Source organism: Clavispora lusitaniae, assembly GCF_014636115.1.
Source record: "Clavispora lusitaniae strain FDAARGOS_655 chromosome Unknown tig00000003_pilon, whole genome shotgun sequence".
Lineage (NCBI taxonomy): Eukaryota > Fungi > Ascomycota > Pichiomycetes > Serinales > Metschnikowiaceae > Clavispora > Clavispora lusitaniae.
This window is the reverse complement of record NW_027093975.1, coordinates 1,268,964-1,290,283: the sequence shown is the minus strand read 5'-3', so window position 1 is coordinate 1,290,283 and position 21,320 is coordinate 1,268,964. Positions and strand designations below refer to the sequence as shown.

The 21,320-nt window shown below is 48.2% G+C and overlaps 13 protein-coding genes and 1 non-coding gene across 14 annotated transcripts; 4 read left to right on the top strand and 10 right to left on the bottom strand. All coding sequences in view use genetic code 12, as the record gives it.

Annotated features, from left to right (window-relative positions):
- Positions 1-313: 313 nt before the first annotated feature.
- On the top strand, positions 314-1,579 carry CAG1 (guanine nucleotide-binding protein subunit alpha; the record flags this gene model as incomplete). The annotated part of the gene is made up of 1 exon (XM_002619439.2): positions 314-1,579. One exon carries the CDS (start codon positions 314-316, stop codon positions 1,577-1,579), a length of 1,266 nt encoding a protein of 421 aa, XP_002619485.2.
- A 365-nt stretch (positions 1,580-1,944) lies between these two features.
- FOB63_000602 (ubiquinol--cytochrome-c reductase subunit) lies at positions 1,945-3,249 on the bottom strand (the record flags this gene model as incomplete). Its single annotated transcript, XM_002619437.2, has 1 exon — positions 1,945-3,249. The coding sequence occupies one exon, from the start codon at positions 3,247-3,249 to the stop codon at positions 1,945-1,947; it is 1,305 nt and encodes a 434-aa protein (XP_002619483.2).
- Positions 3,250-4,393: 1,144 nt separating this feature from the next.
- On the bottom strand, positions 4,394-5,173 carry FOB63_000601 (uncharacterized protein; the record flags this gene model as incomplete). Its single annotated transcript, XM_002619436.2, has 1 exon — positions 4,394-5,173. One exon carries the CDS (start codon positions 5,171-5,173, stop codon positions 4,394-4,396), a length of 780 nt encoding a protein of 259 aa, XP_002619482.2.
- A 95-nt stretch (positions 5,174-5,268) lies between these two features.
- On the bottom strand, positions 5,269-6,021 carry FOB63_000600 (mitochondrial 37S ribosomal protein uS7m; the record flags this gene model as incomplete). Its single annotated transcript, XM_002619434.2, has 1 exon — positions 5,269-6,021. One exon carries the CDS (start codon positions 6,019-6,021, stop codon positions 5,269-5,271), a length of 753 nt encoding a protein of 250 aa, XP_002619480.2.
- Positions 6,022-6,622: 601 nt separating this feature from the next.
- Positions 6,623-7,402, top strand: FOB63_000599 (uncharacterized protein; the record flags this gene model as incomplete). The annotated part of the gene is made up of 1 exon (XM_002619433.2): positions 6,623-7,402. One exon carries the CDS (start codon positions 6,623-6,625, stop codon positions 7,400-7,402), a length of 780 nt encoding a protein of 259 aa, XP_002619479.2.
- Positions 7,403-7,769: 367 nt separating this feature from the next.
- On the bottom strand, positions 7,770-8,594 carry FOB63_000598 (uncharacterized protein; the record flags this gene model as incomplete). Its single annotated transcript, XM_002619432.2, has 1 exon — positions 7,770-8,594. One exon carries the CDS (start codon positions 8,592-8,594, stop codon positions 7,770-7,772), a length of 825 nt encoding a protein of 274 aa, XP_002619478.2.
- Positions 8,595-9,128: 534 nt separating this feature from the next.
- On the bottom strand, positions 9,129-9,626 carry SDH4 (Sdh4p; the record flags this gene model as incomplete). The annotated part of the gene is made up of 1 exon (XM_002619431.2): positions 9,129-9,626. The coding sequence occupies one exon, from the start codon at positions 9,624-9,626 to the stop codon at positions 9,129-9,131; it is 498 nt and encodes a 165-aa protein (XP_002619477.2).
- Positions 9,627-9,985: 359 nt separating this feature from the next.
- FOB63_005494 lies at positions 9,986-10,058 on the bottom strand. Its single transcript has one exon. It is a non-coding gene; the product is annotated as a tRNA-Arg (tRNA).
- A 457-nt stretch (positions 10,059-10,515) lies between these two features.
- On the top strand, positions 10,516-11,880 carry BNA3 (pyridoxal phosphate-dependent aminotransferase; the record flags this gene model as incomplete). The annotated part of the gene is made up of 1 exon (XM_002619430.2): positions 10,516-11,880. One exon carries the CDS (start codon positions 10,516-10,518, stop codon positions 11,878-11,880), a length of 1,365 nt encoding a protein of 454 aa, XP_002619476.2.
- A 187-nt stretch (positions 11,881-12,067) lies between these two features.
- Positions 12,068-13,279, bottom strand: FOB63_000595 (S-adenosylmethionine-dependent methyltransferase; the record flags this gene model as incomplete). The annotated part of the gene is made up of 1 exon (XM_002619429.2): positions 12,068-13,279. The coding sequence occupies one exon, from the start codon at positions 13,277-13,279 to the stop codon at positions 12,068-12,070; it is 1,212 nt and encodes a 403-aa protein (XP_002619475.2).
- A 704-nt stretch (positions 13,280-13,983) lies between these two features.
- FOB63_000594 (uncharacterized protein) lies at positions 13,984-14,409 on the bottom strand (the record flags this gene model as incomplete). The annotated part of the gene is made up of 1 exon (XM_002619428.2): positions 13,984-14,409. The coding sequence occupies one exon, from the start codon at positions 14,407-14,409 to the stop codon at positions 13,984-13,986; it is 426 nt and encodes a 141-aa protein (XP_002619474.2).
- A 661-nt stretch (positions 14,410-15,070) lies between these two features.
- FOB63_000593 (uncharacterized protein) lies at positions 15,071-16,639 on the bottom strand (the record flags this gene model as incomplete). Its single annotated transcript, XM_002619427.2, has 1 exon — positions 15,071-16,639. One exon carries the CDS (start codon positions 16,637-16,639, stop codon positions 15,071-15,073), a length of 1,569 nt encoding a protein of 522 aa, XP_002619473.2.
- Positions 16,640-17,492: 853 nt separating this feature from the next.
- FOB63_000592 (uncharacterized protein) lies at positions 17,493-18,497 on the bottom strand (the record flags this gene model as incomplete). Its single annotated transcript, XM_002619426.2, has 1 exon — positions 17,493-18,497. One exon carries the CDS (start codon positions 18,495-18,497, stop codon positions 17,493-17,495), a length of 1,005 nt encoding a protein of 334 aa, XP_002619472.2.
- Positions 18,498-19,668: 1,171 nt separating this feature from the next.
- PPZ1 (salt homeostasis regulator) lies at positions 19,669-21,180 on the top strand (the record flags this gene model as incomplete). The annotated part of the gene is made up of 1 exon (XM_002619425.2): positions 19,669-21,180. One exon carries the CDS (start codon positions 19,669-19,671, stop codon positions 21,178-21,180), a length of 1,512 nt encoding a protein of 503 aa, XP_002619471.2.
- Between the last annotated feature and the right edge of the window lie 140 nt (positions 21,181-21,320).

The following is a 21,320-nucleotide window of genomic DNA, read 5'->3' as shown; positions in this document are numbered from 1 at the left end:
ACGATGATAGACGATGAAATACACAAGGAACAGAGTACGCTTCATGGAATAGCCACGGATGTCTCGATGTCTCGATGTCTCGATGGAAAATATATCAGCAGCGCTTTGTTGCAACCGTTGTCCGTTTTTGGCTGTCTGAGACAAACACCTGCCCCTGGCACAGGAACCACAGGATTTAGACAGGAACTCTACATAATGAAGCAGGAGACAACTAAAACTCGCATACCAAGCCGCAGGAACCCCCATCTCATCCCATGCACTCCTGTCAGCACCATATAAGACCTATGCCTCAGCCTACTTTGTACCCCACGCCATGGGATGTTCTGCCAGTACACTAGCCGAAGACTCGCAGGCGTATAGCAAGCAGCGCATGATGTCAGAGGCCATTGACCGCCTGCTTTTGCTCAGTCTGGAAGCAGAACATAAGCAAACACGGATGTTCCTTTTGGGTGCTGGAGAAAGCGGCAAGTCAACAGTGCTCAAGCAGATGAGACTTTTGCACAAGAACACCTTCTCTGATTTTGAGCGCCGCCAGTATGCCGAAGTCATCTGGCTAGGCTTGGTGGAGGCCATGAAAACTCTTCTTCTCAATGCGCGCAAGTTCCACATTCCGCTTGCGTGCGATCAGCCTGGGTCACCGCTCGAGCCTCACAAACGAGTGATTTGGCGTACGCGTAACGCAGCAACTGATCACGATCCTCTGGTTGGCGACTTTGATTTTGGCCTGCGAGCTCCTCCACAGACGTATGACGCCGCGCACTTGCTCAGCGATTCGTGGCGCGACGATGCGTTTGACATGTCGTCTCTGGGAGCTCTTCAGGGACTCCAGGGCGGCTCGCAGAGGCCGCTGGCGCTGAGCACGCCGCCATCGCGTGACCAGATTGCACGGGCGGTAGAGGCATTGTGGGTGCAAGACCCGGGGGTGAGGAGGTCACTCGCCCAATCGCATCGTTTCCAGATGGAGCTGCTGGCTGCCTACTATTTTGATAATGTTCACAAGTTTAAGGATACAACATATCGTTGTTCAGACGAAGACATTCTTCGGGGGCGTATCAAGACCACGGGAATCACGGAAAACTCTTTTCCAATACGCAACGGCGTGCTCAAGGTGCTTGATGCTGGTGGACAACGCTCCGAGCGTAAAAAATGGATCCACTGCTTTCAAGACATTGACGTGGTGTTGTTTGTGTTGGCGGTGCTGGAATACGATCAGACGCTTTATGAGGACACCCGTGTCAATCGCATGCACGAGTCGTTTGCGCTTTTCGAAGCGTTATGCAATTCACGCTGGTTTCACAAGACGCCGTTTATTTTGTTCTTGAACAAGGTTGACCTTTTGGAAGAGAAGCTCCCGCGGCTGCCCATCACGAACTATTTCCCTGATTACGACCGTGATCCAAATAGTGTGGCGGATGTTCTCGATTATATGGAAGCGGCATTGTTACGTTTAAACAAGAGCAAGAAGCCGGTATATGTCCACCGCACATGTGCCACCGATACGGCTGGAATGAGTTTCGTGCTCAGCGCGGTCACAGACATGATCATCCAGCAGAATTTGAAAGAGAGCGGCATTATGTGATCACTTGTACAACCATACAGTTTATTAGACTGCAATTTCAGACATGGCCGTTCATTTCTGTAACTCCAAATGACAGTAAGCATACATCCATTACACAGCTGCATCACTTCAAGAATGTATCAACATCTAAACTGTATCATTTTTCTTCACTTTAAATTTCCAAACTCTTGTACTTTCGATTAAAGTCTGGGTCATCTACACTTGCACTTGGCTAAATCATTCTTTTATTTAATTGTATTGTACTCTGTCCTAGCACTAGTGTGAATAGATTTCCACTGACATCGTTGGATCTTCAGAAGGATGAAGACAGTGCCAAGTCTGTACAAAGGTACGTGTATTGTATATTGATGCAATTGGAGACGTGCTCACCATCTCAACATGGCCATGTCGTTTCTCGATCTGTTGTAGTCCAACAAGCCCTCGATGGAGCCAGTGCCGGCAATCACAATGTCCTTGTCCCACAAGGCCACGTTGGCCCAGGCCTTGACGTCGGAAGTCGACACAGCGTCTACAGCATCCAAAGCTTGGCTGATGGATGCTCTGTAGCCGGTCAACAACACCTTAGAGGCAATGTCGTTGACAATGGCCACTGGAGAGTCCAAAGCAGCCAACAAGGAGGTCTTGACAGCAGCCTTGGCACGAGCAACCTCGGCGTCGGTCACAGACACAGACAAACGGTTCCACTCCTTCAAAGTGAAGTGCACAAAGTCGTCAATCTGCTCAAGGTTGGAGATCTCGGCGTTGAAACCCCACAAACCGGTGTCGGAGTAAGAGGTGGAGAAGTGCGAGTACTTGTCGACAATGTGGTAGTCCTGGACGATGGAGGCCAACTTTGGCGACGTGTACTTGGCAGTAGCGGCATTGTGGTCAAACAGACCAAACACGGCGGCTGCAACCTTGGCCACGTAGTAAGCAGGCGAAGACACAGCCTCACCTTGTGCAGCAATGGCCACGTACGCCTTTGGGTTGGTGTCGTCGCGCATTCTGACCTCGGAACCCAAGAAGGCGGCTGGTTGAGCCACAGGCTTGAGACCCTGGGCCACCTTCAACTCCTTCTCCAAAGCGTCAACCAAGGCATCGTGGTCAAAGTTACCGGAGGCGGCAACAACGGTGTTGGAGGCCACCACCTGCTTTTCCAAGAAGCGCTGGGCGTCTTGCAACTCCAAGTCGGCGATGGACTCGGGCGTACCGAACAAGGGCAAGCCCAAAGAGTAGCCCTGGAACGCAGACGCATTCAAGTGCTCCAAGACCATGCGCGAAGGCGAGGCCTCCAAGGCACGGGCCTTGGCGATCTGGGCGTTTTTGGCAGCGGCGAAGTCTGCCTTTTCAAGCTTGGCGCTGCTGTTGCTCACAGCCTTAGCCACGGCAGCGGCAGCGGCAGCCACGTCGCCGTTGGTGGATTGCGCAATGACACCAGAGGTTTCTCTGGCAGCGTGCGACGAAAGAAGCGCGCCGTTGTCAAGCCCCTGGCCCAAAACGGCAGTGGACAAGGCGGCTACACCATTGTTGTAGGGGTTTTCGGCGCGAGAACCGGCACCAAAGAAAACACCCACGGCGGCGGAAGGAGCGTGGGGGTTGATTTCAGAGGCCACAGTGACGCCATTGGACAAAGTTGTGAACTTTGTGGCGGCGTTGGCAGTGCTGACAAAACGGCGGAATCCACGAAGCATGGGAAGAAGAGTGGTAGTGGGAAGAGAGATTGAAAAAACGCTGGCCAATGAACGGCGCGCGAATTGGGTGGTGTGTGTGCAGGACCAGTGAGCCACGAACTGGAGCTGGAGCACTTTTGGAGACAGTTGTAGAGCGGCGAAATGGCAGCGATGGTTCTATTGGCATTGTTTACGTGCGCCGGTGTGTTTGTTTTGGTTCGGGATCTTTTCGTCGGCCGGATATGGTTGTTTGCGTGGAGCGGTGGTGTCTGGGTGTTTTGACGAGAAGTTAGTGCGAAAGAACAAATGAGGTGAGTAGTGGTAGGTAGTGGAGAATCTTTTGGCTTGTCTAGCTGCTGTCTCGATTTTCCAATCTCAATTTTGCAATGGCTCGGTTTGCTTTTTGTATTTCCTTTGTCCTTTCATCTTGTCTACTTTATCGATTTGCCTTTTCGATTTGTATATTGCCTATTAATAGCTGATGATGGTAATATTGTATGGACAATGCGAATGGGGCACCAAATGTACTAGACAGCTAAATTAATTATGGACCTGTTTTTAGTTTTTTTTTTGTTTTTTTTTTTTTTTTGTTTTTTTTTTTATTCTTTTTTACTAGATTTCATTTTTTCTCTCAGAGGTACTAGGTCTTCTTTCTAGTGGAAGAGGGTTCAGAGTAAGACTTATACACAGCTTCTGTATTGGAAGGCTCACATTTCGAATACGCTGCGTGGTCGAATGTCAATTAGCCTTTGAATTCACAGTATAATCAGGAACCAAGCACGATGGATTGTTTACCTGACTGTATGTACCAGAGCGAACTTGCTACAGATATTTAACCATCAAACTTTCATTGATATTGCAGCTATTCAAAATGTGCCCAACTTTCAATCAGGTTTGCCCACCGTTCGATTCAACTTCTTCAAGCTCCTGGCCTGATTCTTTCTAGTCATCCAATATGCAATTCTCATCAACATTGAATTTAAAAGATATGTTTCAAATCTCCACGTAGTCAATTTCCAAGACATGGTCAAATCTCCACAGAGTCAACAGTCATGAGATCAAACCATCAACTCTATCAAAAAAAGTAGACGCAGACCATATTTCAGTCTAGTTGTATCTACTTCTCCCTAAACATTATTGTATTTGAATTTTTTAACCTATAACTTCATGGCACTGCGGCATCTTTCTGCATGCGATTTGCACCCAAACTAGGAACCCCAAAGTACGCCTTGGCTTCTGCGAAAGTCTTGGCCCAGATATCCGTGGGGTCTCGTAGTGGTTTCAGTGTAGTTGCCGTTTCTTGGGTTTTTGTTTCTGCCTGTAACTCTCTGGCAGGAAAGACATCAGGCTCGATGGTAGCTGGAGTATCCAACCAGGCGGAGAAAAAGTTGTCACCAAGAATGTCTGTTTGATCCGACGTTTCACAATGTTTCATTAAAGAGCTTTCAATTCCAATCGCTGGCAGGAAATCAGACAAAAGAGGCAGAATATCGGACTGGGGCAGAAGATCCAGCAGAATAAAATCTCCCAGAACAAGTTCAGGAACTAGCACCAGATACGCAACGTCAGAAAGAACATTCTCTTCCGCTGGGTTGTCGAAAAACGCAAAAAGGTCTCCGTCATCAGTGGCCTCAGAAACATCAGATTTGTGAGACGTACAATCCTCGTCCATGTCTATGCCACAAAGATGGTCGTCGCCATAGTACAAGTCGATGACGCTTTCCAAATCCGACAGCGTCTTGTGAAGCCTTAGAAAACGACCAATCTTCTCCCGATGGTACCCGCGATGTGTCCGGAGCGAGAGAAGTTTCTGGTTTCTGAGCTTGGTGTGGATTACACGAGGGTTTTTCAGCTGGTGATAGTAGCGCTGGCGCAAATCCACCATCATGTAATCCCAGTTGTAACGCATCTGCTTGAGCGCATGGTCTACAGAAGGAAGATACATGAAGAAGAGTGGATAATCTTACAAAAGGCGCGAGAAGCGCACAAAAAGCACCCGAACCAAAGCGATTGAAGAAGCCTATGTACAAAAGAAGCCAATCACAATTGGATGTACGCTCTGTGGGCAATAGCGTTTTTGTGCAACTGGGTTTTCTTGTCATATCCTGACGACTTGCCCTCCCACGCCGAAACGATTTCCTCGGCCAAACGAACAGAAAAGTCTGGCGACTTTTTCTTCTTCGATCCTTCCAAAATCCACAAGATGGCGTACCGGTTGCGCTGTCTCCTGTCCAAGGGGAAAGGCACGGTTTTGCTCTTTGCCGTGCCCGTTTTCTGCACCTTTGTGTGGAACAATGGACCCAATCTGTCCAAGGTCTCGTATAAGAGCTTCACCGGGTCCTGTCTGGTTTTCAAGTACACAATGTACAACGCTTTGGAAAGCTGGTTGCGGGCACGGGTTTTCTTGCCGTCCCGCATGATCAAGTTGGTGAAGTTGTCAATGACCGGGTCGCTGGGCAACGGAACCGCCTTGTTGGCGTATTTTTCGACTTGCGCCAACTGCTCTTCGGAAGGCACAAATTTTTCCTCCAAAAATGGCTCAGGGTCCGCAAGCTGGCTGAGATACACCTCCGCAGGGGTCTCGGGGGCCTTTTTCCCCTCCTTCAATGTCTGCACCGCATTCAACCATTCGTCCACGTCGGCTTCGGTGATGGTTTCTTTTTCTAGCGGGAAAACTTCGGCGGTGACGCTGATCGGAGAAGTAGACTTGAAACGGTAGAAAGGCACTTGGGCCACACGGGGCACTGTCCTTGGGAACCGGATTTGCCTTGCCGCTGCTCTGATGAAAGACATGGGATCAGATAGGTGGTTAAAGCTGAAGAATTTTTTTTAGACCAGTGGTGCACGGGTGCATATACCACTGGACTTGGGACCACCATAATTCTATAGGTTGTTGGAACCGCAAAGAGACATGGTATATGTATTGGGGATCTCTTTCGTTTGGTTTTCCCAACTTTTTATCGTGGAGTTGTTTTTGTGCCCACGGCTTTCTGTTCAATTCGCACCCATACTGATTACTGAAGGTGAGTAGGAAGCAAATAGTAAACGGCAGAAGAACGGATGATCTACCAACTTCTGCTTGTGTCAGGTGCTGTTTGTCTCGGATGCTGTTTGTGTCAGATGCTGCTTGCATCAGAGGCCGTTTGCATCAGATACTGGCTGGACTTCTTACAGCTCGCTAGTGAACTTTGTAGCACGATTCTGAGACATACGACAGACTACAAATTGGCTGATATCTTCACCATTAAGCAGTTTGGTACAAAAATGCCCTTCTCCCGCCATGCCACCATATTTCATGTCGCCTGACGAAAGATGCAACTAATCAGACCCGTCTACTCCTCTGTTCTACTACTGTGCGCGTTTAGGAATCTCATCAACCTTCTATGGTATAACAATGCTACAAGTACCTCCGGTTTCGGACAAGCTCCAGAATGCGCTACAAAGGGTGTTGGAAAACAAAATCCTCAACGACGACGCCTTTTGGTGCGCAGATATTCTTCCGGCGCTCTTGGACCGCCTCCATGAAATTAAGCTTCTGGTTGCATCCAAAGACATGCATCCCGAATGTCTCGAAGCAGATATCGTGGCCGTGGCAGACGAAATCCAATCCCGTCTTCAAACAGAGTTTCTGGATGGAGCGCCTTTCACAATTCTACGGATCGCCGAGTTGGTTCTACGCTACGATGACAATGGCTACTCGCTTACAACGGCCCAGCACATGAAAAAGTACATAGACGCACTCAAGAAGACGGTGTTTGTGCTGTCCAAGGAGACAGATTATCCACTCCTGCCCGGCGAAACTTCGAGGCCCCAAACACCCAGCACGCTTTTTCTGGCCACGCCACTGGACTACGACCATCATAATCTTCCCACCAATGTTCTTTTTGTGCCAATCCCATGGGCCGAGACACTGAATCAAATGGAAGACAAACATGACGAGGAGCTGGAGAAGGATGAAGTACTCGAGGAACCGAATAATGAACCAGATGAAAAGATAGAGTCATCAGATAATCAGCATGTGCCCACGTCCGACAGCCCGAATGGAGATCTGAACGGACATGGAACCTCAACGCAACAGCGCACCCCAGATCCTGACAGCGTGAATGAAGCGAAAACTCCGGAAGCAAAAGTAAGGCGCTCTCCAAGGCCGTCAAAGAAACAAAAAGTCACCTAATCCTACTCAGAGAGATGTAGTGTGTTGAATAACTATCTTGATTTCAATTCTTACGAATTGATCTTCCCTTTCAGATGATGTCAAAGATATCCAGATAATCTTTAATTGACAGCTCGACGCATCTCCATTCGAATCCACCACTGCATGACTAACGATCAAAGAGTTACATGTGCTATCCCTCGCGGTATTCCGCTGCTTCTGCTCCATGTTCCTCTGTCGCTCTGCTATGTTGCATTAATCTGTACTCTGATGGCTCCAAACATCCATTGGCTCCTACTTTTCTCGACGCCAGAGTCTTCAATGTCTTGCATTAACTATGGCAAAGCCGAAACCTATTCACGACCTGCATCTGTTTTGTACTCAAGTCCTATGGCGACGCTGATCTCAGCCGTGCCCGGTTGTATCCCCGCAGGTATCTTCCTCTCTGGTTGTGATCACGATCGTCTGGTTCTCTCCGCACTCTTTTTCTCCGTTCGGATGGATGCACCGGTTTGAAGTCGCCTTCCACCAAAAGATGGTCCGCCTCCACATCTCCGTGCTCGCCCTTTCTTCTGTAGGCGACAAGCCACTTCCCGTTGCGGGGCCCGTGGTCCTCCTCAAAGATCCACTGGTTGATCTGCGACACCTGGATGAAATCAACAAACAACTCGTGCTGCGGGATAGACGAAAGATCCAACCTTGAAGGCTCTACGGCAGCCTGTCCTGTCCTTTTCGCTTCCTCGTATTGCTCTGTTTCAATGCTAAGCAACTGGTCTGCAAGTGCTTCTCGCTCTTCGGGTGGAGGATACAACGACCCGTTCATCTGGTCACGCAATGCCGTGGCGGCTTCAACACTGCTGACTAGAACTACCGCGTGGCTTCTTGTTCGGTTCATCCACGCGCGTTCTATGCTCGCCGACCGCTCTTGGGCTAGACGCCGAAGATGCGCCTGGAAAGTGATGGCGTTGACGGGCCGGCGCAAGTTACCAAAGAAAAGCGCCCGTGTCGGATGGTGCTTTGGACGCAGCTCCACGCGGTAAAGCACTTGTTCCTGCGGCAGCGGTGTCGCAGGCACAAGAAGCCCGTTGCGGTCTATTGCCTTTTCCTTGTCCAGCTTGGTCCTGTCCCTTTTCCTGGGCTCGGGCGGCGGCGGTGGCGGCAACAGCGCAGGCTGTTCTTCCATTTCGTAGTCCAAATCGACAGGCAGATCCATCTGAACGTTCTTCAAGATGATGTGCTAGCCAACCAATATGCTGGAACTATTGTAATCTCCTGGCTTGAGAGTGAAAACCTAGCGACGGCCCTTGAAGGTGATATCCAACTAGAGGCGAGCAAATATACAATTATAGACTGCAATGGACTAAAATATCCCAGCACGATTGACTATAGTGTATGTTAAGCACAGTTGTATTGACTCGGCTTTGTTCGTTTCGCATTCGTGTTTATGTGGGGCACAAGTCTCTGTACCGGAAAACTAATGGGCCGACCTACAGCTATTGGACAAGAAGTGATGGCTACGATTAGACTCTATTTATGTACTGGGGGAAAGTCTAACTATGTCTGCTGTGTCATCTTTTTGTCTTTCTCTGTGCCTTCTTTCGTCTGCACCTGGTAGTTCTGCACTCTTCGTTTCTGCTCTCGTTGCCTTGTTTTGCCTCGTTCCCTTGCTTCCTCGTTTCCTTGCTTCTGCCTCGTTTCCTTGCTTCTGCCTCATTTCTAGCATCTCCAATATCGTTCGCTTAGACATCTAGGCGCCCCATACGCGACTCACCAAGTCGAAAAGTCCATTCTCCGTCGTCTCAAGAACATAGATTCCGTACATGGCCACAAACGAGCCCAAAGACAACAACCGCGATGCCGCACGGTGCCAGAAACCATAGACCCGCTCGGGAATATAGTCAATGATGCACGACTTGAAGCCCGAGTGGGCGTGGAAAAGCAAAGTCAAGCAAAACGCCGTGTCCACCAAGGGATAGTCACAGCCAGCGCCATACTGGAAAACCGAAAGCGGCAAAAGAGACATGGCAAGAATTCTCTCGTATGTCCAGTGGTAGCTTCCTTCGTAGTGGCTAACCAATGGGATTTTATACGCATCGTTGACTGTTCCCACTATATGACCTGGAGGCTGCTCGATTTTTTTGAATTTGGAAAAATTGGGTTTGAGCAGCAATGGCCTGGCAAATTGCAACGCAAAAGACGGCCGGAGCCCAAGCAGACGAGCTCCTATTATGGGTCTGGTAAGCATCGTTAAAGTATCACTTTTTTTCTTGTGCCTGTATGTGAAAGATGAGAATGGTAGCGATAATGAGAGTGTACAGAAATCGGAGACAAATTAATGGATAGCATATAATGATGAAATACTTTGTATAAATGAGTCTATAGAAGTGTACGGGTAGAAATGTATCGTAGAAGTTTCATTTGACTCGTGTTCTTGAAGGTTATTCTTTTTCTTACTGTTCACTGGTGTTGAAATATTCTCAACGTTAGAGCACCTGCTTTCCTAAATCTCCGTTACTCATGTAAAGCAGCTAGTTTAAGTCAGCGCAATAGAGTTTAGTAATAGATTGGCCTCATTCGGCAAAAGTGAAAAATTAAAAAAGAAAGAACCCACGCCGGGACTCGAACCCGGAATCTTTTGATTAGAAGTCAAATGCGCTAACCATTACGCCACGCAGGCGGTTCTATATCTCCTTAAAACTGCTGGTTTAACATATTGTCTTGTGACTATTAAAGTAGCGGCTATCTAAAGAAAAGTCTATTTACACTTACATCGTATGCTACCTATGTTGTGGGATTAACACCAACTCTCGTTTAGATCTGTGGCTTTCAGAATTTCAATGTGGCACTCCGCTCACGTGAAAATGACTGATTCTTCGTAATTCGCGCGGTCGCAGCACTTGCCTTATCCGGCTTATCAGAACCAAGAGAAAACATACTGGGAACCCCACACTTCAGATGCATATAAAGCGAAAGAGAGCACAGGCCTCAACTCAATTCGTAAAAACCAACTTTGTTCCCTTTCAGAAAAAAATTTTCACCTTCTTTTCTGCTGATTGCAAACTGTGGCGATCTTCTGCAATATTAGCTCGAGCCGCATTTCCGCGATTTGGACCCGCATTTTACTATAAGTATTGATGATACGCCGTTTTTTCCGTTCCAGCCCCAGAACACCGTCTTTTTTCTGCAAAATGTCCACCAACGCACATGACCCTGCGTCCTTGCACAATCCTTACTTCCAGCAAAACCCCACGCAAAAAGATGTGTGGTCTTTGATCAATGAAACCGCAGCCACGGCGCAAGAAGAGTTGGGGAAGCCTGTGACTAATTTGGGCCAAGGCTTTTTCTCCTACAACCCACCTGACTTTGCTTTGGACGCCGTCAAACACGCGTTGACGAAACCACAATTCAACCAGTATGCCCACGCGCGGGGTAACCCCAATCTCTTGAAGAGTTTGGCCAAGTTCTACACGGAATCCTTTGGTCGGCCAGTGGAAACAGGCGAAATCCAAGTGACGACAGGCGCCAACGAAGGCATGTTTGCTGTGTTTTTCGGCTTCTTGACTCCGGGCGACGAAGTGATTGTGTTTGAGCCTTTCTTCGATCAGTACATCCCCAATGTGGAGATGACAGGAGCCAAGTTGAAGTTTGTGCAACTCAAGTATCCTCAGAAATTCGACTCGGAGAACGTGGCTGGCGACGACTGGCAAGTGGACTGGGAGGGATTGGAAAAGGCCATCTCGCCCAAAACGAAAATCATCGTTATCAACACGCCGCATAATCCCATCGGCAAGATCTTCAATGAGGAAGAGCTCAAGCGGATCGGCGAGTTGGCCATCAAAAACAACTTGATTGTCTTATCTGACGAGGTTTACGAAAACTTGTACTACCAACCTACGTTCCCTCGTCCTGCCACTTTGGCATCATTGCCTGCTTTGGCAGAGAGAACATTGACGGTGGGATCTGCTGGAAAGTCTTTTGCTGCCACTGGATGGCGGGTTGGCTGGGTTCAGGGACCTGCAGAATTGATCAAATACGTCACTGCAGCACATACAAGAATATGTTTTTCCACGCCGGCGCCATTGCAACAGGCTGTTTCGGAAGCTTTTGAAATTGCTTCGACAAACGGTTACTTTGAGAAAACGAGAAAGGAGTATGAACGCAAATACGAGATTTTTGAGAAGGTCTTCCAAGAGTTGGGCTTGCCTTACACTAGTGCCGATGGAGGATACTTTCTTCTTGTCAACCTTCTGAAATTGAAGATTCCCCACGACTACGTCTACCCAGAAGAAATTGCTGCACGCGGAACCAATGACTATAAATTGGCATACTGGTTGATCAAGGAGATTGGTGTTGTGGGAATCCCACCCACAGAGTTCCTTGTACCCCAGCACAGAAAGGGAAACCCATTGGAGAATGCCTTGCGGTTTGCGGTCTGCAAAGACGACTCTTTGTTGGAGGAGGCCGTAACCCGTTTGAGAAAGTTGAAGGACTATTTGTAGTAGACTAGTAAATGCAAAACTATAGAGGTGTCAATGCAAGTACCACAGATGAAACAAAAAGTATGAATAACATCGTAAAAAGAACCACTATGTGCTTGATCATTTTTAAATCTACATCATTGGTTGAGGTGAGTCTCAAATACTCATTTGATCTATTGTTTCTCTAATAGTCTATGCAGCAGTATAATCACGAAGTTGCCCTGGAACACCGACGGAGTTTTTTGAAGCAGAACTTGACTTCGCCAAAGTCATCGTATCCATCGTCGTAGTCTTCCTCTTCAACCTCATATTTGTTTTCCTCTAGTAAACGCCACAAATTGTCTCGTTCTTTCTCGAAATTGCGCCGAAGCGGTATCTGAAGAAGAACTCTGGCATCTTCGTCTGCACTGAGAAAAGTATTGAGCATGTCGACAATCCACTTTGGGTGCTTTGACGAATAAAGAGGATCAGACAAGATAACAGTCGAAAATGTCACAGCGCCATGGTGGTCTAAGAAGGCCAGAGGATTGCTCCAGTCTAAGACTGCTGTTTCAGCATTGGTAATTCCATTGAGTTTCACGTTGGCTTGTAGGTTCGGTAGAATCTCCGGAAGGTCTGTCAACATTGTAGCAAAACCCAAAAGACAAGAAACCATACCGACCAAGCCTGTTCCTGCTCCAAGCTCGAGGACAGATCCATTGAGATAAGACGGAGATTTTGCCAAGCGAGTGCTCAAAACCAAAGAAGAGCCCCAAGTCTTGAGCCCAAGATTATCTGCTGTGAGAGAAGGTTCCTTCAAGAGGATTTGGTTTGGAAGGCTAGGAATATCAATGTGGCGCAAAAGCTCTGGCTGTGCTGTTCTGCCGCAGTTTTCTGCCAACCGGAGCGATGCCAAAGACTTGATTTCCTCCGCTTTAGGCGCAGACACCCAGGCTAGATCAGAAGAGATGATTCGCGTGAGCCACGAGTTGTATTCCTGAGGAAAAGCCTTGCGGAGAGTTTCAGAGAGCTGTGAAACGGAAGCCAACAGCGAACGGGACGGGAACCGGCAACTTCGGGGCCCAAGCCAGGTGAGGGTGTCTGTAACGAGACTTTCGACATTCTTGTTGGCAAAGACAGCATCGGTATCTAGACAAAGCGCCTCGGCCGGACCGAAATTGCGCTTTTCGTCGGGCGCCAAGAGCCGGAGAAAGACAAGTAGCACTTCTGCTGGTGGCTTCATGGCAAGAAGTGGGAGATCGTGGACATGGAGATAGGTCATCTCATCTGAGATTTCAGAGTCCAGGTCTGGGGCGGCATTGTCGACGCTGGAGAGAGAACCCAAAAGAGTTTTTTGAGCGTCATTGGAGAAATAAGACGCTTCAGAAGATTCTGGCTCACTTGGGGCAGGTGTGAAGAGCAGAAGCGGATCAAAATCCATCGGTGGCTTTTAAGATGCAGAAACGGCGCGAGTGAAGGTATTAAGTACGAGTATTTAACTGGGGAATAGAAGGACCTGAAATTTGGACATTGAGTCAACGAAAGTTTTTTTTCGATGGCTACGTTTAGTTCTATAGGGTTATGCCATTTTGTAATTTTGCATTTTTGCATTTTTTCAGTCTTTTGTGTTGAATCGCCAAACCTAGGAAAATGTGCAAAGCTGATTTCAGTCTCAATGGCCGAATTGATGAGACAAACGTAAAAAATCTATTCTTCCTAACATTTATAAAACACTTCGGGCAGCTTGAATCTAACTAGGCAACTCTATCAGGTTGTTGCATCTATATCTAGGTGGCATTCTATTAGAATCATGTCTGCGGCTTTCCATCAGGTAGTACTGACTATACCAAAGATCGGCAATATTGAAGAACCATAAGTGCTTCAAGTACATAAGAGCTCACTAAGTTGATACAGTTAGACGATCCGGTTAGTACATTCGTAGCTCATACACATATTAACAGTTCATTAGATCCGCTATAGCAATTCATATAACAGATACATCCATGGCATCTATCATATAGACATCTCACGCCCACAGCACGTTCATAGTACATCTATAGGGTGACAACTGGATTGCTTCTATTACCTACAAACCATTCAAAGCGTCCTTGAACGTCTATCAGAATCAGGCCAGCGTTAGTGGACCTAGAAATCCGTCACGCGCCCGTTGAACGACCAGTCGTTGTGTCTCAACGGATCTTGCTTTGGGCCGCCCCGCTCACCCGTGACAGGATTCACGTCGCCCTCAAACTCAGGAATCGTCTTGAAATACTGAGCATGCGTGCCAATATCTGTCTTTGACAGTGTAGCCACATCGCTGGAAGCCACACCGGTCTCTTCGATTTGCCTGTTGTACTCGTCGATAGCCGCCTGCGAGTTAGCAAGCTTCTGTAGCGCCTCAAACTCTGCCTGCTGTTCCTTTGGCAATTTGGGAGGAGAAGGAACAAACTCGCCGAGTTTGGTGCTTTTGAACCGCAGACTCTGCAAGAATGCCGAAGATGCAACAGTGGGAGCGGAAGCAACTCGAGAAGCCACTTTAAACGCCGCGTTATATGCACTGGGAGAAAACATGGAGAAGAACAGTTATTTTGGTGGCGTACTGCACTATTCTTAAGATATAGTGCGAGGGCCGATCCGGGATTTGGCTAGCCAAGACATGACGGAAATGATAAACGGCATTAGAGAAATGACAACGGCATTAGAGAAAATGACAAAACGGCATTAGAGAAATGATAAACGGCATTAAAATGACAAAAACGGCATTAGAGAAAAATGACAGGATTAACCGACAGATAGAACGATAGTGACAACATAAATAGATAGAAAAAGTATGTCCACATAAGACAACGATTCAGGTAAATCATCGTATGCCTTGTGATAGTGACATCTCTTCAATATGGGTGCAGATGCGGTTTTTAGCTTGAAACTACGATTTAATCTTCACTTTTAACCGTCCTGCGCCTTCATCCATAATACTCATCTCTGATGCCTCTAAGATCGATACAAAATAGTTTGAGCACGTTACATAGACATCTTAGAGATCTTGTCAGTTCTACAACTTGCGGTCGTAGAACTTGCGGTTGTACAGACAGAAGCAAGTCCTTATTTCTTCGCAACAATAGGTTCGTCAGAGGTTGACTAACCATACGAACTTCATTCTCTTCAAATACTCTATGTACACGGCGTCGTATAGCTCACATTTTAGATTACGAGTTGTGCATCATGATGTCCCTTAGTCGTCCGAGTCTGTGCCAAAACCAGCAGGCCTGGTTGAATTCTTCGGTAACAAGGCCAAAAACTTGTAGATCTTTCCCATGCTGTTCTCATCTTTTCCCGTCAACCGCACATATGACTCGTAAAGCAGTTCTTTATTGGCCATCAGGTTGGCTCTTTGAATTAGCTGGTCGAAACGAACACCTATACCAAGCTCGTGGAGGAAATCACCTTGTTCTGTAGGGCCAAACACATCGACATGCGGCGCAGCAAGGAGCCGCAAGTTCTCAAAATCCACATCCACAGACAAGTCCACGTTACCAGGGCTGAAAAACGGCGACACGAACTTGTGCTTGTAAATTCCACGGAGAGAGTTCAGTGGAATGTCGTTGGCTAGACCATAGTCGATGATAAGCGCTGCGCCAGCATTCTGCCCGTTCTTGACAAGTTCCACTATGCGCAGCAAGTAAAGTTCGGCATCAGGACAGATCTCCACTCGGGAACCGACTGGCAAGTCACGGAAGCGAGGACTTACCGAGGGAATGGCCGACGACGGAGTTTCGCGGGGAGCTGTGGTCAAAAAGAGAGAATCTGTTGGGCCGTTGGAGGTTTCCGAACCGGAGTCCGATGAAGCTGTGTCCGATGTAGCAGTTGTGTCTGATGTAGACAGTTTGGAGTCGGTAGCAGTCGAGTCAGACTTGGACTCAGCCGGTGCAGGGCTCTCAAGTCCCGAAAGGGCTGGTCTGTGATCTGCCGAGTCCACCAACAACTCTCGCCAGCCCTCTTCTTTCCGAACAAACGACTTGATAGGCAAAGCATCGAAAAACTCATGTGCAACCACATAACTCACTTCTGATGGAACGTCCTTCTCCGTGTCGACCCACATAACACGATGGCCCCACTTAGAAAGACACGAGTCGAACCCAGCAGGATTCTCTGGTGTAGGCACTTTCTCGAATTGTTCAACGCCAGGACACAAGAGCTTGGCCTGTTCTTTCCGGAGCACCGGCGACGCTTCGATCAAAACTATGGACACAGACACCTTGGCAAAGCGGTTGAACACAGCCATGGCATCGTGGATCAAAGTGCCTCTTCCCGGGCCAAATTCCACCACCTGGATTTTCTGCGGCAGGCCCTGCGCTTGCCACACGGAAAAAAGCCACATGCCAATCATCTCGCCAAAGACAGACGAGATCTCAGGCGACGTGATAAAATCTCCTCCTGCCGCGAGAGGGTCGCGTGTAGTATAGTACCCAAAGTCTGGATGCGTAAGACACTGTCTCATGTATGCCGAAAGCGAGACGGGGCCGGTCGTCTTTATTGTTTCCGAAAAGAAGTCCAGCAAGTTCTGGACCGAGCGAGATGGGCCCTGGGCCGGGAACTGGGGCATTTTGCCAATGTTCTCCCGCACATTGTGTGTTCCTTTGATTTCTTGTTGAAGTTTCTCATATTGTGTCGTGACAAACTTGCGGGCTTCTTCGTACTCCTCCTTCGTGAACTTTCCGTAGTACAAGCCGTTTTCATGGATCAACGGGTTTTTCTCGAGGCGAGTGGCGCTTCTGCTCAAGAGCCGGGCAAAACGTAGCATTGGTAAGATGGGATTTTCGCGCTAAGATGGAGCTGGAGCAAAAGTGTTGATGATGCAGCGGAAGGGTAAAGAGAAGGAAGATGAAAAGAGAAGGAAGATGAAAGAGCGAAAAAGAAGACTAAAATCACAATCAAGCAATCCATTTATTTTTCTTGAATGTTGTTTGTAAATTAATCGATGCTTCAATGGGGTCGTTTCAGATCCATAGAAGAGAGATTGAAGACACCTTCTCCAAAACAGCTGTATAGGGAATACGCTATTCTACTCGTTTGGAATGTATGACCCTGCTAAGTCGGCAGAGCCGTAGACAGAAACCGAAACATGAAAGTTATCCGGTTTGGTCAAATTTTAGAGCTAGGACAGAAAGTACAGATAGCCTACGAGATGGTACTTTCGTTTTTCAGTACAACTGGCATTTCTTCATTGTGTATTGAAATCAATGGTGCTCTGAAATTGTCTTTGGTTTTTTTACTTGAAAATTTCAACTCTGAATATTTGACTGAACTATCATGCATTCATGTACCGAGACCCATACATCAGGCATGTATTGTTACATTCCTAAACAATGACAGTATACTGAAAACGAGGAAGAATTTAGCCATACATAAGTGAAGATATACCCACCATACATGTAAACCAAGCTTATTGCTTCGTTCAATTGTATGGGTTGTCTCTTAACTACAGATCTACTCAGACAAGAATTCATAACTATACGGCAGTTGGACATGTTTAATACAAGTCAATTAGCTAGCCACCTAACACACTTCTGACATGTTAGGTGAGTAGTCAATTAGCTGGCACCAACACTCAAACTGCCCGGTATCACAAAACTAGTTGTTCTCTGATGAATTAATTACTTCTTTTCTGCGTAAAAAACAAAAGCGTCCATGTAAAGAAGTTCCTCTGCAACAGGAGGTTTCTTGGACTTGCGCGAGAGGAAGCTTTTTCCAGAGGAAGGCGACCCGGAAAGGGAGTCAGACTCGTCACTAGAAGATTCCGGTTCGTTGATAACGAAAGTCTTCATCAAACGCCAGCCCAACTTCTCGTAAAAGCCACGGTTGGCTTGGTTTGACGACTCCAAGTAGCACCAGTTGCCCACCATGTAGTTTTCCACACAGTGGTTAATCAACTTCTTGGCCAAACCGTGGCCTTGCATTGTAGGAATAATACCCACATCGCCCAAGTACCAAACTTGATCAGCAACCTTGAGCGACGACGAAGAAAGCATTGTTGCGAGCACAGAGTCTCGGTTGTCTTCCAACAAGACCTGGCCAATTCTGCTAACTCGACGGCGGCATTTGGCTAAAGACGAGAAAAGGTTAAACTTCAAAGATGTCGGATGGATGTTCGCCAACGAAGGCAACGATTCGGCATAATCGAAGCACTTCAGGCCTTCATCAAAAACCAACTTGTTCCAGCACGCCACACCCAAAAATGGAACCTTGGCGATTGCCAGCGCTTTGAGACGCTGCTGAATCAAGTCCAGCTCCAAGTTGTTATCCTTGATAGCCAAAACCAACCCGCCAAGCGACATGCATTCGTAGGCAGAATGCTCGAAAAAAGAAAGCATCAAGTCGTGTTTCTTTTTGATCTGGCGGGTTTGGGATGTGTCGTACTCGATTTGGGTGTTGAGGATATAGTTGACAAACGGGTCCTTGTCAAAGGCCAAGGCAAGCGTCTTGGCCACACGGCGATAGTCCAGCAACGACACCGGAGTAAAAGAAAGATTTAATGGTTGTTTAGAAGCAGTCAGTCTCAGGAAACCCGAATTAGCACCCGTGCGGGTCTCCTGAGACTGAAGCAGTCGTGGTTTTCGCTTATGGCACGATTCATGGTCTTCTGGAATGACGGCGAACATAACTAAGCATAACCAAGCGAAATAAAAGTTGGGGGAAAAGTTTGGGGGTGGGGGAAGAAGGGGAAAATAAAGTGGTGAGAAAAGATTAGAAAAGTGCGCGGGGGGAGAGATTTAATAGTGGGCGAAAATCCGCGATAATGCACGCTGCAATCGCCTTCCCAAACGGGAAGGTTCTTGCGGTGACACAAGTGTCAAAAATAGTTTACGGAATAGAACCGCGGAAAAGACGACGACACAAAACGGCTAATATCAGAAAGAATTGAATGACGACCCAACCTTTTGCTCATAGACTCATCCGGTACTAGCTCTGCCATTACTGGAATAGGGGCAATCGCTATCTTTCGGGGCACCTAGCGCGATAGGAATGCACGTGACGTGAATACAAGAATACACCCCGTGACACAACACACGTGACCAAACACACCCCCCGCCCGCCCAATTGTTCTTCAAACTGCCCTATGCTGCTTCACCTTCCCATACTGGGCTAGCTCTCTGACCCGCTCGTAGCGCTCATCTCAATGCCAGCTTGTTGTCCCCACCCGAGGACTGCATCTAAGTACGAGCAACAGAGGTACGGGTGTATTTCCCAGCTCCCTTTTCGCCCATCATATTTCCCAGCACAGAGGCCAAGTACGAAGTACCAACCTATTCTCCCTCTTCACACGAATAGTACCAACCCTGGAAGACCTATTTGCCCATGTTGAAACGCAAATGGCAGTCGAAGGCGGGTCGTGCGCGCACCATGTTTCCTATCGCCCTTCTGCACCCATTCACCTCCACCTACTCCTTCACTTGCTTGTTCTAACATCTTTCGGCAGAAACGAAAACCCGCCCTCTAGCGCCTTTGCATTCTTTCTTCTTGCATACTCCCGTCTGCATCAGTTGAATCCAGCTCCGCATTTCTTTTGTTTCGCCCCTTCTTTTCCCCAGCAACTCTCGCATTTTCCCATCTCCAGACTGCTCTAGTCCCAGGCCAGATATCCATCGATTGGGGTTCAAGTCACAAGGTTTCCGCTTTTACCTTAACTGCTCAATACTCTTTTGGCCTCTACAGTTGGCATTTCCCGCCTTGCGCTTTGTGTCTAAGTGTCTAAACACCTCTAACCGCCGTGGTTATTAGCGCCTCCATTCGCCCCAACAAAGTTTACAACCGCCACTTCCACAGCCGCTGATGGGTAACAGCCCCTCCAAATCGAAAAATGGCTTGTCCCTCTCGCGCACAGACACAGGCTCGTCCGCCAAGTCGGGCCGCTCTGTGCGCTCGCGTCTCTCCACCTCCAACCACCAGGACCTGCCCAAAGTCAGCCGCAAAAACTCGTCTGCATCGCTACCGACCAGCTTCCGAAGCAACCTGAGCGCCTTTGATGAAAATGGCCTTCACGCGTCCATGGCCGCCCCTGAACCGGACAAGCCGATTCTCCTCCGCCGAAACACAAACGAGACCGAACACTCTCGCGTGTCTGTTACGGGCGACGAGCTTGCGCCGCTTCTGCGGTCCTCGACAAACCACTCGGCCCGCATTTTATCTCCGACTCCAGGAGCGTTAACGCCGCAGCACACGGGAGGCAACTCCGCCGACGACAGAGCCGAGACCATGTCTGTCAGCTCGAAACGCTCGGCCCGCTCGGCGTCCTCAAGCTTGCAGGCGTCGCGCCGAGGCTCAAGTAGGAATGTGGCCGAGTATTCGGACCCGCATACTCACACAAACAATGTCATTGATATTGAGGATTTCATCCAGCGGCTCTTGGACGCTGGTTATTCGGGCAAGCGTACAAAGTCTGTGTGCTTGAAGAATGAAGAAATTCTGCTTATTTGCGCCAAAGCGCGTGAGATTTTCTTGCTGCAACCGTCGTTGCTCGAGCTCTCTTCCCCGGTGAAAGTCGTTGGCGATGTCCATGGCCAGTACTCGGACTTGATTCGGATTTTCACCAAATGCGGGTTTCCTCCGCTGACAAATTACTTGTTTTTGGGCGACTACGTTGACCGCGGCAAGCAATCATTGGAGACGATTCTCCTTCTTCTCTGCTACAAGATCAAATACCCGGAAAACTTTTTCCTTCTCAGAGGCAACCACGAATGCGCCAATGTCACGCGTGTGTACGGCTTTTACGATGAGTGCAAGCGCAGATGCAATATTAAAACGTGGAAGTTATTTATCGACACGTTCAACACCCTTCCAATTGCCGCAATTGTCGCAGGCAAGATCTTCTGTGTCCATGGCGGGCTCTCGCCTGTGTTGAACTCGATGGACGAGATTCGTAACATTGCTCGTCCCACCGACGTGCCAGATTTTGGCTTGCTCAATGACTTGCTATGGTCCGATCCCGCAGACACCATAAATGAGTGGGAAGACAACGAGCGAGGCGTGTCTTATGTATTTTCTAAAGTGGCCATCAATAAGTTCCTCCTGAAGTTCGGCTTCGACTTGGTTTGCCGTGCACACATGGTGGTCGAGGACGGCTACGAGTTTTTCAATGATCGTACGCTTGTCACAGTGTTCAGTGCTCCCAACTACTGTGGCGAATTCGACAATTGGGGTGCGGTCATGAGTGTTTCCGAGGAGCTTCTCTGCTCGTTCGAGTTGCTTGATCCGTTGGACTCCGTGGCATTGAAGCAGGCAATGCGCAAGGGGAAGCACGAGCGGAGACAGGCACAGTCATTGCAGCAGCTGCGGGCCAATTAATGCTGGAGGGAAAGCGGTGCTTTCTCTGGTGCATTGGCATGTCACTTTTGACAGAATATTTCCAGCAACGGAATACCTCACTTTCTTTCTATTGGTGGGCTCAAGTCACCACAATCCACAAACTCTGCTTTTTACTAGGT